The 14,445-nt window shown below is 46.9% G+C and overlaps 1 protein-coding gene across 1 annotated transcript; it reads right to left on the bottom strand.

The window, feature by feature from the left end:
- Window positions 1–6,915: 6,915 nt before the first annotated feature.
- On the bottom strand, window positions 6,916–11,272 carry LOC100281462 (uncharacterized). The gene is made up of 9 exons (NM_001154380.2): window positions 10,765–11,272; window positions 9,248–9,781; window positions 8,765–8,830; window positions 8,500–8,666; window positions 8,277–8,424; window positions 8,118–8,205; window positions 7,682–8,046; window positions 7,480–7,584; window positions 6,916–7,381 (listed from the first exon to the last, which is right to left on the bottom strand). The coding sequence occupies exons 1-9, from the start codon at window positions 10,876–10,878 to the stop codon at window positions 7,106–7,108; spliced, it is 1,863 nt and encodes a 620-aa protein (NP_001147852.2). The 5' UTR covers window positions 10,879–11,272; the 3' UTR covers window positions 6,916–7,105.
- Between the last annotated feature and the right edge of the window lie 3,173 nt (window positions 11,273–14,445).

The following is a 14,445-nucleotide window of genomic DNA, read 5'->3' as shown; positions in this document are numbered from 1 at the left end:
AGGTTTCATCATCAATAAAAACTTCCATTTTCCAAGGCATACAAGTTCTTGATCAACAACTGACCTAGGTCGGACTCAACTCGAAATTAGTACGTCACACTCAGGGTGATCACTATACCCTACTAACGGAGCAATCGGCTTAAGTCGGAAACGTCTTAAGTCGGTGCGACATGCTCACGCTTACACGACTCAGGGTGATCACTATACCCTACTAATGGAGCAATCGGCTTAAGTCGGAAACGCCTTAAGTCGGTGCGACAGGCTCACGCTTACACGACTCAGGGTGATCACTATACCCTACTAACGGAGCAATCGGCTTAAGTCAGAAACGCCTTAAGTCGGTGCGACATGCTCACGCTTACACGACTCAGGGTGATCACTATACCCTACTAATGGAGCAATCGGCTTAAGTCGGAAACGCCTTAAGTCGGTGTGGCATGGTCACACTTACACGACTCAGGGTGATCACTATACCCTACCAACAAAATAGTCAACTCAAATCTGGAGTACTTCAAAGAAAATAACTCGTTCACATCCTCAAGGGTGTTTTTAGCACCCTGCAGACAGAACGATCAGTTCAAACATAGCACAATTACATACGCACGGAATTCATAGTACATTGTTTCACTAAGAAGTACTAACTAAATAAAGAGATGTTTTCGATTTGAACGAATCACTACGCAGGAGCATTTTTGCAGGAAGCCTCGGCTGCAGGAGTAGCAGAAGAAGATGGTCGACTCACGACAGCAGGCATGGCAAGAACATCGGCGATAATGTCTTCAGGCACCACAACGCCAGGATTCCTCATCAGGATCCGCCCGGCGTGAATAGCCTTATCCATGGCCTTGTCGCACATCACGTTCATAACGACGCGATCATCCTCTAAGGCCTTGATGTTGAGGCAGGTGGCCTCCAGCTCTTGCGTGACGAGCCTCTTTGAAGCACACAGCTCCTTAATGATAGAATCTTTGGAAGACAGTAGCTTACCAAAGCGGGACACTTCAGACTAGGACGCCCTCAGTTCATCCCGATGATGGCCCAAGTCCGACATGGTGAAGCGGTGACTCCTCTCTAGAATAGTCAAGGAATTGCTGGCATCGCGATATAGTCTGTCTAGATTGTCACGAGAAGCAATGAGCGGTCGCCTTTCCTCCTACAAGCAAGAACAACAGTGAGCATCGAAGCAAAGAAAGCAGCCAAGAAAGTTTACCTCATAAGCCATTTTATCGGAGTCAAGTTGAGCATTCAGAGAAGAATTTAAGGCGTGAGCACTGTCCAAGAAGGCAGAGGTTTGGTTCAAGTCAGCCTGGCTCTGGGTATACTTCTCCTCAGCATCAGAGCATCGCTGAGTCAAAGCTGACAAAGCAACAGAGAAAAGCCCAAGATATAAGATAAGAAGAGAAATAAAAAATGAAAAAGGAAACTGCAGACTCACTAACCAAGGGTGGAGGCCTTCAGATCCTCTATCTGCCTTTGAAGCAGTAGAGGGTTCCACTGCATCAAGGACGAAACTTGGTTGGGGACAGGAGCGCCATAGGATTTCAATTGGGCAGATACAGAATCGAAGACATTCTACAATTGCAAAAAAACAGCAAGAGAGCCAGTTTGCTACCATGAACAGTAAGAAGCAAAAGTTGATTCACCTGAAGATTGGAGAGAAATAGGGAAAGACCCAAAGCCGAAAGCATTGGTGCACTGCTTGTTGAGGGGGCGTCAACAGGAACGATGTTGAAAGCACGACTTGGAGAGACCTCAGCTCCATCAGCGGGCAGAGGACTCCTAACATCCACATCACTAGCCTCTAAGGTGACTAGACCGACGAGAGCAGCAGATAAATTTGTCACCACGAGTTCCTCAGATTGAACCAGTGGTGATCCGGTGTGAACGTCCATAGAAGCAGCCAAAGAGGAGCCTAGCCCAACACCCTCGGAACATCGTCCGGGACCTCTGAACGGATGATGGAACTGTCAACCTAAGGGGTCTCCGATAAAAGGTTCTCAGGGATGATCTCTTCTAATGCATGGTCAAAATCAGACATCGACAACCCCTGGAGGCCGACAAGTCCTGATAAGGCCTGCATCGGGATGTCACTGCTCCTGCTGCGATGGCTGTTTTTGCGAATCAAGGGAATTTCTTCTTCTTCCTCCTCCTCATCCTCATCGAGCACACAACCGCCAACCCTAGCATCGTCACAACCTCTGAAATTGTCCTCGAGGGTGGTGCTCACATACCAAGTGAAGAAAACAGCTAGGGCAAGCGAGCTATTTAAAGATGCCGCGGGGTGACCGTCCACTTCCTACCCCGCTCGCCGAACAGTCACAAGAATTCAATAAGCAATTCAAGCCGCCTGAAAATGAGTCAGGCAACTGGCGCCGTTTCGCGTAACACGGCGCCGGTTGGACCCAAGTCAACTGCTCAGGCAAATGATTACATCTCTTCGTCACATCAAGTTACTACTTTAGGACAACGCGATAAACACTCTGTGCACCAAGACACCCCTTGGGCACACCCATTGGGTGTGTCGCCCAGAATTTTCAAGATTTCCTGAAGGAACGATATCCACAAAATATACGCAATGAATGTACCACAATAAAAGGGGGAGATCGGCTAAGACGGGAAGAAGTCCAATTGTGGTTACTGAAGCGCAAGTCCAATCAAAAGAAGCATTGAAGCAGAGAGCTGTGTGATGTCCAGCCGAAGGCCATCTGTCTCAACTAGACAGATGTCCAACCTGTCAGCGATCAAATTGATTTCAGACTTAATAAGGCATGGACAGATGGCATCGCTCAGTTATTTAGAAAATGTTGATTTCAAAAGCATAAAAATGAAGACTTTTGAATGGATTATTTCTAAAATCCACTCAAAGCTCGGGGGCTACACCCATTGGGTGCACCCAATAGATTCACAATACCTCGAAGCCAAAATGATGATCTCAAAAGCATAAAAATGAAGACCTTTGAATGGATTATTTCTAAAATCCACTCAAAGCTCGGGGGCTACACCCAAAAGCAGTACAAAAATGAAGCCATGCAATGAACCCATAGGCAGGACCAAGAACCTTTGAGTCGATTATTTCAAAATCAACTCAAAGATTGGGGGCTTGTGGGGGACAGATATCCCCTGGGTCCACTAGAAGGCAAAAGACCCTTGCATGGGGCCATAGACCAGTTGCCCCACAAGGTCGTCTCGTCGTGGGCCGGGCAAAGACTGCAAATAAGATGGGCCGACCCAAGAGGGCAATGGGCTCGTGCCCGAATCGTCCGTCGAATCGCTCACAATCTCAAGGAACTGTCAGTTTTCCCCACGCCCGGTGCCCTTGAATGTCGGGATAGTTTGGGATAGAGTCGACGGCTTTTCCTTAAGATAAGCTAAGTCGGTTCACTATTAGTTAGGAGATATACTGGAAGAACGTGATCATCATGTATGTAGGGTATGTAGGGAGTATCCCACGGTCGTGTTTATTAGGCCCATGGGAACCCCATCATTTTCATCTCATTAGCCTTTCTCCATTCAGGAGACGCCACTTGTAACACACCACACATACAGACCCATACGAGGAAGTAGGGTGTTACGCCTCTCAAAGCGGCTCGAACCTGCAGAAAATCGTCTCTCTCTCGTGCTCCTAGCACGAACCATCGAGCTACAATCAATAACACCGTCCTACCCAAAATCACCGCAAGGGTATCCCTGGGTGCGCGGTCGGACTCTAAACACCGACAAGTTGTTCTAGGCCGGTGGAGGGTTTAGGCTTACGGTAGAAAACCAGACTAAGCGGCTTCCTAGCTCCGGACCACCCCTGAGAACGGGGACCTTTCCCATAGACTTAGTCCCTATTAGTCTGTACCTTGTTCCGCATCAAGGGGGATCACAAACCAAGCAACAAGCTAGTCATATAATTCAGATTTCATGATAAAAACTGAAGTGAGAATCTCAAGCCGGGGCGTAGAAATAAAATCATGCCTAGATTAATAACTTGGTGACGGAGGCGATACATAAGGGTTGAACTGAGCGTAAATTCTTCCTTTATTACTGGATACATGAGATCTGTGTGAAAAATGCTAGAGACCGGGTTTATGAGGGTGGCCCTCACTAGGCTTGACCAGGTTTATGAGGGCGGGCCTCACCGGGCTGGTTCATAGATAAATGCTATCTATTACAAAGGAAGAGTTCATTCTCATGCTACCTTATGGGCAGAAGGTACGGGGCTGACCTAAACCATCTGAGTGTTGTTGCACATCAGATTCGAAGGGTAAGCAGCAGCCCATTCTGCCTTGGCGATAGCCATGGGCAGAGCTTGATAGTGGCCGACGGTGGCTAACCCGAAAGTCAGGGGGCTTGTGTTGTGGCTGACGAGTTGCGTCGTGGCGCCATGTAGCCTAGTAGTAGGATGACGCAATGGGTTGGCAGGTCTTGGCGCTACCATTGAAACCCACTAGTGCGTGTGGTAGGCCCCCTTGGGCCCCCACGGTCGGCAAGTCGCCCTTCGTCATGGTAAGGTTGCTGATGGCGTTGTTGTTGATCACGTCCTTCCTGAGACTCATTAATAGGTAGAGGAAGTCATATTGCGACTTTCCCCTGTCGTTGAATGGCGGAGGAAGGAGGGCTAACTCTGGCCGATGCAGCGGGCTGCGTAGCTCTTGGCGCTGCCCTTGAAAGCCACCAGTGTGCGTTATGGGTCCCCATGGGTCCCCTAAGGCATGCAGGATGCCTTCCGCAAGATGAGGTTGTCGAAGGCGCGGCCCTTGCTGGCCTCCCTCCTAGAATCATTGGCAGGTAGAGGAAGTCATAGTGCAACTTTCCCCTACTGCCAGATGTCGGAGAAGAGGGAGCGCTATCTCTAGCCTGGCTGGGAGAATCATATAGGAGATTCCCTCTACCTGGTGCCCCATATGTCGGAGAGAAAACTCTAGCCAAGTGACGGAGCGCACCCGCCTAATCCTATGAATAAGGGGCAGCCTAGGGTTTGCTTGATGAGACGGATGAACACAAGAACACAGGAGGGTTTAGAGTGGTTTGGGCCGCCATAGCGTAATACCCTACTCCACTTATTACTTGTATTGTTGAGAGCTTGAGAAAGCCTAGGATTGGTTGGAGATGCCTCCAAGGGGATTCAAGTGAGTTTGTCCCCTTGTAGTGCATGTGCCATCAGGCACGTTACAAGGGAGCTGGACCCCGACTGGTGGGCTCAGTGTTTCAGTATTAAATATATACAACATGGATCTATAAGTGCAACAGCGGCTAAGATCTTCTCCTCGTCTGTTGTGCATCTTCTAACCAGATATATTCTCCATCTCGTTTGCTGACCTGGGCCCGCGACGGGATGTTCCTGGTGTGCTGACAATGCTAGGGCTAGGCAAGCTAACGTGCGCAGGAGTTAATGTGATATCTTCGTGCCATCAACTCTAGTCCTTACTGTAGCGGGTGAAGACATCGGTGTAGGCTACGGTGTAGGTTGCGGCGTAGGTTGCGGTGTAGGCTAGCCCGTCGTCTTGCATAGAGGAGTAGGTGGACGGTGTCGTCCTATCTCTTCTGTATGTCTCTTCACCTGGTGCTGTAGTGGGAACAACAAGGGTCATGATGGAAGTTACACGCACTGTGCAGTGGGTCAATGGTCTTTGCCTCGGTAACGCGCGGGTTACTGACGCGTCCTAGGCCTTGCGGACTGCACACATCATATGCATTCAATGTGGGGCGTAAGCCACCTGTCACTAGTGTGAATAGGCGGGCGTGCTACTCGTATTTAATGCGGGCGACCCTCGTGTCAGAGGCCCGCGCTAAGTGAGGCCTAGCAGCTTCCGCGACATGCCACAGGCCACGTGGCAGCACCGCACTATCTCCTAGACTGAGAGCAGTAGATGGGAGCATATGCAGATGTTGCAGCCCTGGACCTTTCCCTGTTTGGGAGCACAGAAGAGACTTAAGGAAGTTCAGATTCTTTCATAATGGCTCGGACGCACCTTGCTCCCAGTCCATATCCTCCTTGATGAGAAGAGGATGAAAAATACATGTAAATATGTTGATTCCATGAAGAACAGCCCGCACTAAAAACATGGTGGCCCAATACAACAATTACTCACTTTGCCTCCATGTAGCGTTGACTGCCTTTGATTCACCAATCTCTTCCATTGATAGTATTCCCTATAACAAACCAGAACTCAAGAAGTGGAGGTTTAAGTGAAGTAAACAATGATGACAAAAGCAACTATTCCAATCCTTTTCCTGAGAAACCATTAAGCACTTCCCTTTTTGCAGGGTGTGATTTAGAAGTTGATCAATCATTGGGAACCTAACTCCTCTCAAGGGACCAATGAATTCAGATAGTCACCAGATCAATTGCACGATCAAGTGAGGCCTGGTCATGAGGTCAAGCAATGACACTACCGAAGCCTGGCCTCACGGTTCTGAATTCTTCCATGGCATTTTCGATGTTTTTAGATTAACTTCTATGAAATCATAATTGTCCAAAGATTTAGAACTTTCAACTATTACTTTTTCTTTATGTGTTTACTATGTGCATGTAGCAAGGTACGAAGGAAATGTTTGGTTTTTATGGACTAATTTTTAATCCATCTATTTTATTTTATTTTAGTACATAAATTATTAAATATAGAAACTAAAATTCTACTTTAATTTTCGCATATGGCACTTTAGAGATTAATATAGAATAAAATGAAAGTACTAAAAATTAGTAATTAGAAATCAAATACTCTAAAGTAGGAAGGAAGGAAGACGAAAGTGTGAGACACCATGGAGAGTTGCGACTTATCGAAGCTTGTCGATCTTGTTTGAATGGACGGCGTAACCTTACGCATTTTAAAGGTAACCTCTGTTTTGGTGCTTTGATGGTGACTTTCAGCCTAGAATTCGTGGAGTCCAAGGAAGCTCACGACACCAACTGCTCAGAACAAAACTAGCTGCATCAAGCTAACACTATATTTATATATGTAAAGTCACATATTAGAACCCTAAAATCACCCGGGAAAGATTATAGAAAAGCTGCTAGTCTTATTTTTTTCCTCAACCAGACTAATTTACAAAGCAATCCAAGAGGCCAACAGCAGCAGGCCAGGACCTCGACAGTTCTTGAGGCCTTCCATGGGGGGGCTCACTTGCCCCCTCCAGGCCCTCCCAGCGTGAGCACAACATCGTGCAGGTCGCTGCTGCCTCGCTCCGGCTCGGACTTGACGGCCTTCGCCGGGAACCCTTGCCGCGCGTGGTGGGCACAGTCCGGCAGCACGAAGCCCGTGGCCTGCGGCAGCGGCACTGGCCGGGCGTGGACGGGGATGGCGTGCGCCAGCAGCGGCCGTTGCTGGGGAGGCACGGCGGAGCTCGTCAGGATCTGGTGATGCACCGCCGGCCTCGGAGCTGTGACCCCAGGTCCCTGAGAGGGAAGCCAAATGCGAGAACCATCAAGAACACAACACCAAGTACGGAGCCCTAAAACCATCTTTATACTTCGTTGCCGGATGGATTGCTTACCGGAGCAAACAGAACGCCTCTGAAGAGCTGCCCGTTCACGACGGCGGTCACGAGGTACCCAGAATCAAAGGCTCCATCGACTGTCCCATGAACCTCTGCGCCAATCTGCAGATGCAAAAGGCAGTGGCCATTATTAACAAGCATGATCCGCACCGAACATTGTTCTCCCTGATGAACTAGCGTGTGAGGTCGAGTGGCGTACAAGGTGTGGTGGGCCGGGAGGCCCCCGGGGCTGCGGCTGATGGTCGGAGGAAAGGAACTGCACCTCCCGCCGATGCTGTGGCGCGATGGTGCGGAGAAGCTGGTCCGCCTTGAGAGGCCTCGAGGAGACGCCTCCGGGTCCGGCGGCCCTCAGCTGAGCGCCATTGCCGTTGAGACGAGCGAACGGCTGCAGGGCTGAAGGCGACGTGTTGGCCGAGGCCGGAAGCTTGTGAGCTCCGGTCTGCTCCTGATCCGACTGCGACGGCGAGGAATGTTGGGAAAGGGACAGCGAGTGCTCCTCTTGCTCTGACTCGGCCTCCTTCGGGCGAGCTTCACCGGTTCTCCTTCGCTTCACGCGGCCATTCTCTGATGGGTGCCAACATACATGTTAGCAGAATTGAAGTACTATTGTTTTTTCTTCTCTTTTTTTCACTTACCTAGGCCACGCAGGAACGGGTTCCTTTGCTCCGTTTCTGCTTCTCGGGGTTTCTGAGCCATCTCCCCATTGCTCACACTTGCATCTCTCTGCCAACGTTGTCTTACGATGAGCCATACATAAAGATCAGAAGTACTCCAAGGTAAATCAAGCTACTTACAGCTTCTGATCTGAGAAACTTCCTCTTCTCCTGGCTCCAGTGGTTGCTAAGAACCTTGCACATGGAAATGTTGTAGCGGCCGTTTGGATGCTCAGAGCCCAACTGCAGAATGAGAAGCTCATTCAGGGGACGCTCATCTTCGCCACATCTGTAAATTTTCCAAACTGTTAGTTTTTGATGTTTGATAATCTTGTGGTATCTTACCCTGTTCCGGCAAACTTACCCTCCGTAGATTGCGATGTCAGTATTCATGGCCACTGCGGTATGAGAAAACCGCCCCTGCGGTCGCTGCCCGCACACCTCAAGTTGGCTCCACGAGCGGTTTGTGACATCAAGAACCCAGACATCGCTGTAGTAGTGCTTGTCGCCAACGCCTCCGATAATATATACCTACAGGGACGTGCGTTGTTCAGGATCCAGCAAACGCGTTCTCACAAATTTTGGCTCTTTTTTTTTTGTTTCGAAACCTGATCGCTGACCATGCTAACCTTAGATCCAACACTCATAGCTGCATGACCTGCTCTGACGCCGGGCGATGCACCCTTCACCGGAAACTGCGAATGATGATTGAAGTTAATTTAGCAACAGATGATGATACTCGGGTGAGCTGCAGGCTGAATCGAGAAATTTCTTCTGAATGCTTTTTTTTCAAGGTGAAAGAAGCAGAGTTGCCTAGTTAAACATTCATGAAGGATATAAAAATATATTTCACGATTTATATAATAATGATACTACTTATGCATTATAAATATTATTATTTTTATGTAATTGGTTAAAGTTAAAAATGATTAACCTATTAGGAAGGAAAGTACTCCCCGTTACTCTGACTGAGAGATGTAACCTAGCAAGTCACCATCACATTTGGAAAGCGAAAGGTAATGGCAACCGGAAACATGTGCATCTGGCAGAGCTGTCGCGAATTCGAGCCAAGCCCCACGGCCACCCTACATGACAAGGACACAGCGCCTTACCATTGACCACGCCATGGTGTCGACGTCGAGCACGTCCACGTCGCCGTGGTACCGGTCGCCGCAGTCCCCGCCGAAGACGAAGAGCCTGCGGCCGACGGCCACGGCGCTGTGGCTGTCCCTGGGCGCGGGCGCGTGGCCGCCCCTGACCTCGGGCGAGGACCACGTCATGGTGGGCACGTCCAGCACGTGCACGTCGCAGAGGTAGTTGCCCTCGCCCTCCCCGCTGCCGCCGAAGACGACGAGGCGGTCGCCCCCGACGACGGTGACGGTGTGGCTCTCCCGCGGCGACGGCGGCGGCGCGCCCTTGCACTGCGGGCGCGTCCACTCCCCGGTGCGCAGGTCCAGCACGTGCAGGTCGTTCACCTTCCTGCCGCCGTTGGTGCCCCCGAAGACGAGCATCCGGTGGCCCACCAGCGCGGCGCCGTGGCTGTCCCGCGTGCCCGGGCACTGCCCCGTCGTGGCCACAAGGCTCCACGCCATGGTCTCCACGTTCAGCTTCAGCACGTCGCCGAAGTGCAGGCCGCCGCAGCATCCCTGGGGTTCATGGCATGGTAAGTGGAGCTGTGTGTCGCGTACTGGTAGTTCCATGGATCGTGAGGTTGCTGGCATTTAACATTTCCACCACTGACCACACCACCATCACAGCAGCATACCAATCAGCGGGGAAGCTTAAACGCGGGACGGACTGGTCCAACCCTCCCAAGCGACGGGGGAAAGAGAAAGAGAAACGAAACCAGAGCGAAAAAAAAAAGGTCTCTTGTTCCTCCTTTTTCCCCCATCCGCTCGTCCCACTCCTGATGCAGTACATTTGCCGCTAAACCATTGAGAATCTCAGCTCGAACCAACAAGTGGTTGGGGACAAGATGTGGTGTGAGGATGAGGTGAGGCCTCAAGATTGTAGGTAGCAGCAAACTGGACTGCAGGTGGGGCGGCCGTGACGAACAAACTGTACAGCAATAATTCAACGAAAGGCGAAGCTGCTTTTGCTTTGCTACCGCTGCTACTTTTTTTTCATTGTGGAGGGAATATTACCGCATGGACCAAGGACTCCCCCTCACTTTTGGTGAAAGCTGCGGAACATTTTGATTGTTGGCTTCCTGCATCAGTGGGAGGAGGAGCAACGGGACAAAATACAGCTCCCAGACCCAGAGGATGAAGAACAACACCGGAAAAGATACAACTTTTTCCTCCGAAAGACTCTGCCCTGAATCATTCAGCCGCGACAGGGGGGGGGGGGGGGGTCGGAGCTCACGCCACCACCAGCATGCGTCTTCCTCCTGACGAACTAGGAGATGCAAGACCCGGCAGACTCTGAATACGTTCGCAGCTTATACCAGTATTAATAAGTTTCCTCCCATATTATATTGTGCTATATAGCTCTACTAGGGTATGAATCGATCAAATTAAAAAAAAGATGCGAAATTTGTACAAGAATTCAGAGCAAAAACGTGGTTGGAGAAGACGGGATCAAGAAGAGGACGAAAAACTGAACCGCCGGTTGATCACGATATACGTACCCCGAAGACGTAGACGAAGCCTTCGAAGAAGCAGGCGGAGTGGCCCCACCTCTCCGGCGGGTTGAAGCCGACGACCTTGGGGTACAGCCACATTGCCTTCCTCCGCCGCTCCATGTCTCGGTTGCTTCTACTGCGTCGTCGGTCCGCCCTCGCTAAATCTAGTTTTTTTTCTCTCTGATGAAACAAAAGAGGAAGAGGGAGGAAGCAGGGTGGTGAAGAAGACTGGAGAGAGGCGAGGGAGACAGCAAGCGGCAAAGGAAAGATATGCAGCGAGGAGGAGAGAGAGAGACGGAGCGAGCGAGCGAGCCGGCGTTTTCTTCACAAGCTGTCACACCAGCCGTCTCTGTTGCTGATGAGATTTGCCACGAAGGAGCTAGTGAGGCATCACACATCAATCAATCAATCAATCGGTTTCTCACTCATCACTCGCGAGATGGACATGGGCATGAAAAGATAGGGCCTCTCAACTCATGTCCAAGGTTCTCGCTGCAGTCGCGGCGGGTCGCCCGCCCAACCCCAGCTATCTAATTTCTGGGATTCTGGCGACCGACACACACACAGCTGTGTAGGTGTAGCTGCTGCTGCGTGGAGGGGACGGAGGCGAGGGGACAGGAGTGACCTCGCGATGCAAAGGCGCCCCCTGCTCTGCTATGCTATCCTATCTCTCTGATTCTCTGTGGGGTGGGGTCACCATGAACTCGACCGGTACATGTTTTCGCACGCAGAGCCGAGGCAGCATCTACTGCCTACTGCTCCTATAAAAATACAGAAGAGGCCGGACTGCACTGGATGGTGTGTGGGCTTATGGGGAAACGTGTGTATGGGAATGTGTGAGGGAGTTTAATAAGTTTATTTTATTTGTCACCAAACTTTTTATACATAATATTTATATTTATGGTTTTCAATTAATTTATTATAAAAATATATTTCCTAACTAACTTAACAACATTTATTTAATATTAAAATATAAGCACTTTTTATGTACAGTTATTTAACTTTATTATACTAAAATATGAGACTAGACTAGAATTTAAATTAATTGAGTATTTATCCACCTACAGTACAAACATTCGACACTAACGGACTGCGGACAGATCAGGAGCGATGCCTGGAATAGAGATGAATTCTAAACATAGACAAATTTAATAATTTAAAATAGATGTATATAGAATTTGTTGTTATTCTTTAGTTATATTGTTAAGCACATTATTTAAAAGAAGGAATAAATTTTGTATATTTTTTTGTGCACCATTTGTTTTCTACGACGAAAAAGTAAAAAAAAAAACATATGAATCTATATTTGGATTTGAATTTTATATCTATCATTTCAAAAGGTATAGGACAAATTTAAATTTTACTTTTTTAAAAAATCTTAATAAGCTCAATGCATATAACGATAGGAGACAACTATAGGGATGTAATTGGATCGAATACGGTCGGATATCACTGAAACCATATTTGTTTTTATATTTTTAATCGGATTCGAATTCGAATACGGATAGCTTCGGATACGAATACTAATGTTCTCGGATACAAATACGGATAGATGTGTGTCGAATACGGAACTAGTCAGACACAGATATTGCCTTGGTTATAATCATGTTTCCACTCCTTGGGTCCAAACATTTTTTGCGCTATATGTGTACATATGTCGCGTTTTTTAAAAAATTCATGAATTTTTCAGTTGTGTGCGCATTATTAATTTATTTTGCATAAAACCATCAAAATGCAAATAAGTTACCAAGACTAATAAACATTCTATAAGAATATAACCTCAAGTCTCCATATGAAAATGATAAAGTGAAGTATTGATTATATTGAAACTTGGATACTTAGAGTGATTTCACGTGTCATTCACGCAACAAGTGAAAATGAAATGAAAGAAACACTAGCATATTGTGAATTTTATGGTCTAAATTTTTGGAGGATTATATGTGGACATATGCTATGCCTCCATAAAATTTTATGAATTTCTGAGGCTGTTTGTGTATTATTAATTCCTTTATACAAAAAATCAACAAAATGCACACAACTATCCGGATTAGATATCTGGATATCCTAGAAGATATCCAGATATTCGATATCCAACGGATAACAGATATATTGTAATCGAATTCGATATCCAAACATAATATCTGTATTCGTATCTGTTATCTAAAAATTCCATCCGAACCAATGTCCACTATCTTCGAATTCGGATCCGGACAAATATTTTCCGAACCATATTACATCCCTAGACAACTACTTTCAATCTCTCTATATATACGACAGATAGATTATATGAGACAAGAAAAGTCAATAGTGAAATTTTAATTAAAGAACACACTCATTAAAAATATAAGTTTTACGTATAATATATAGAAAACATAAAACCCATACCATAAACTATAATTGGGATCAATTAAGAAGCTTTTAGGGTGTTTGGTTTGAGTAATGAAGTAGTCCATTATCTTCTCACTCCTCACTTTTTTGTTTGGTTTGTGGAATGGAATGAGTTAATCCATCACCACCTCATTCCTCATAGTTAGTTATTTAGTACTAATATGTGGAATGAAGTCATCCCACCAAAGTTGAGGAATGGACCCATGATGCACCATTTTATTTTGGATAGGGTGATTCCTCAAACCAAACACATCATTTATGCCCGACTTGCTGCATAAAAAACTAAATTAGAAGCTTTTCATAAAAAACGAGTTGTTCTAGCAAGATTTGTAATATGAGTACCTTTACGCTTTGCCTAGATGTAAGGGGCCATTTTGGGATTCCATTTCTTAATACCATGACCAAAATGAACTCTCGCTTCTATCATCTCTTTCAAATTGATGTTCCAATATCTTCTTGTCATTTTTCCACACTTCCTTTTTCTTTTTTTTCTTTTTTCGTGTTACCATTACGGAACAACTCAACCAAATATTCTATCTAGTCATCTATCCTCAAAACTTTGTAATGTATGCAATTTAGTAGCTTCATTGGATTTGTTATCATACCCAAAACGTTGTTCAACATATTTACAGCAAATAAAGCCAACGTACTTAAGCTTAAGTACGTCGACTGTACATGAGAGGAGCATAGCTAAATTTAAGTACATCGGTTATACGGGTTCTCAACAAACTTAGATTTGAGTATGTCGCCCATACGGACTTAAATATAAGTATGTTGGTTGGAGGCCGATGTGTTTAACTTTTTGGAGAGTATAGTCACCTTTAGGGGGTTAATAGGCGAAACTTGAAAATTAATACTTTCAAAATAATTTTAGATCCTGGTTAGCGGTTTGCACAATCGGAGTAGAGAGGAACTTCAACTTGCCACTTGTTGCTCAAATGAACCTATGTCTCTGTTGAGGCATCCCAAGGAACCGGGTCTCTTTGAGTCCTCTCTTTATCGCTAACCAATGCAAGGGATCGAAGTCTCCGCAAGGTACTGCACAAACTTGGAGTCTCTTGCTAGCCTTTACAAAGGATGAGAGTTCACAACTCAAAGAACAAGAGCACAACAACGCAGAAATACACTCTTTATTCTATCTCCCTCAATGCACTATCACAATTCAACGCACATGGCTATATCTTTGTGATACTTGAGAGGTTTTGATTGATATGGAACGTTGCTCTAGTGTATTGACTTGAATGATTGGATCTTATGTCTTGCATGGCTGGTTGGGGTGTATTTATAACCCCCAACCAC

This window comes from Zea mays, chromosome 3, assembly GCF_902167145.1.
Source record: "Zea mays cultivar B73 chromosome 3, Zm-B73-REFERENCE-NAM-5.0, whole genome shotgun sequence".
Taxonomy (NCBI): Eukaryota; Viridiplantae; Streptophyta; class Magnoliopsida; order Poales; family Poaceae; genus Zea; species Zea mays.
This window is presented reverse-complemented; position numbering and strand designations above follow the sequence as displayed.

Coding starts and splice junctions, on each gene's coding strand:
- LOC100281462 (NM_001154380.2), bottom strand. CDS start 10,878: ATGGAGCGGCGGAGGAAGGCAATGTGGCTGTACCCCAAGGTCGTCGGC. Junction 8,667..8,764: donor CTATGAGTGTTGGATCTAAG/GTTAGCATGGTC, acceptor ACGTCCCTGTAG/GTATATATTATCGGAGGCGT. Junction 8,047..8,117: donor CCCGTTCCTGCGTGGCCTAG/GTAAGTGAAAAA, acceptor GGCACCCATCAG/AGAATGGCCGCGTGAAGCGA.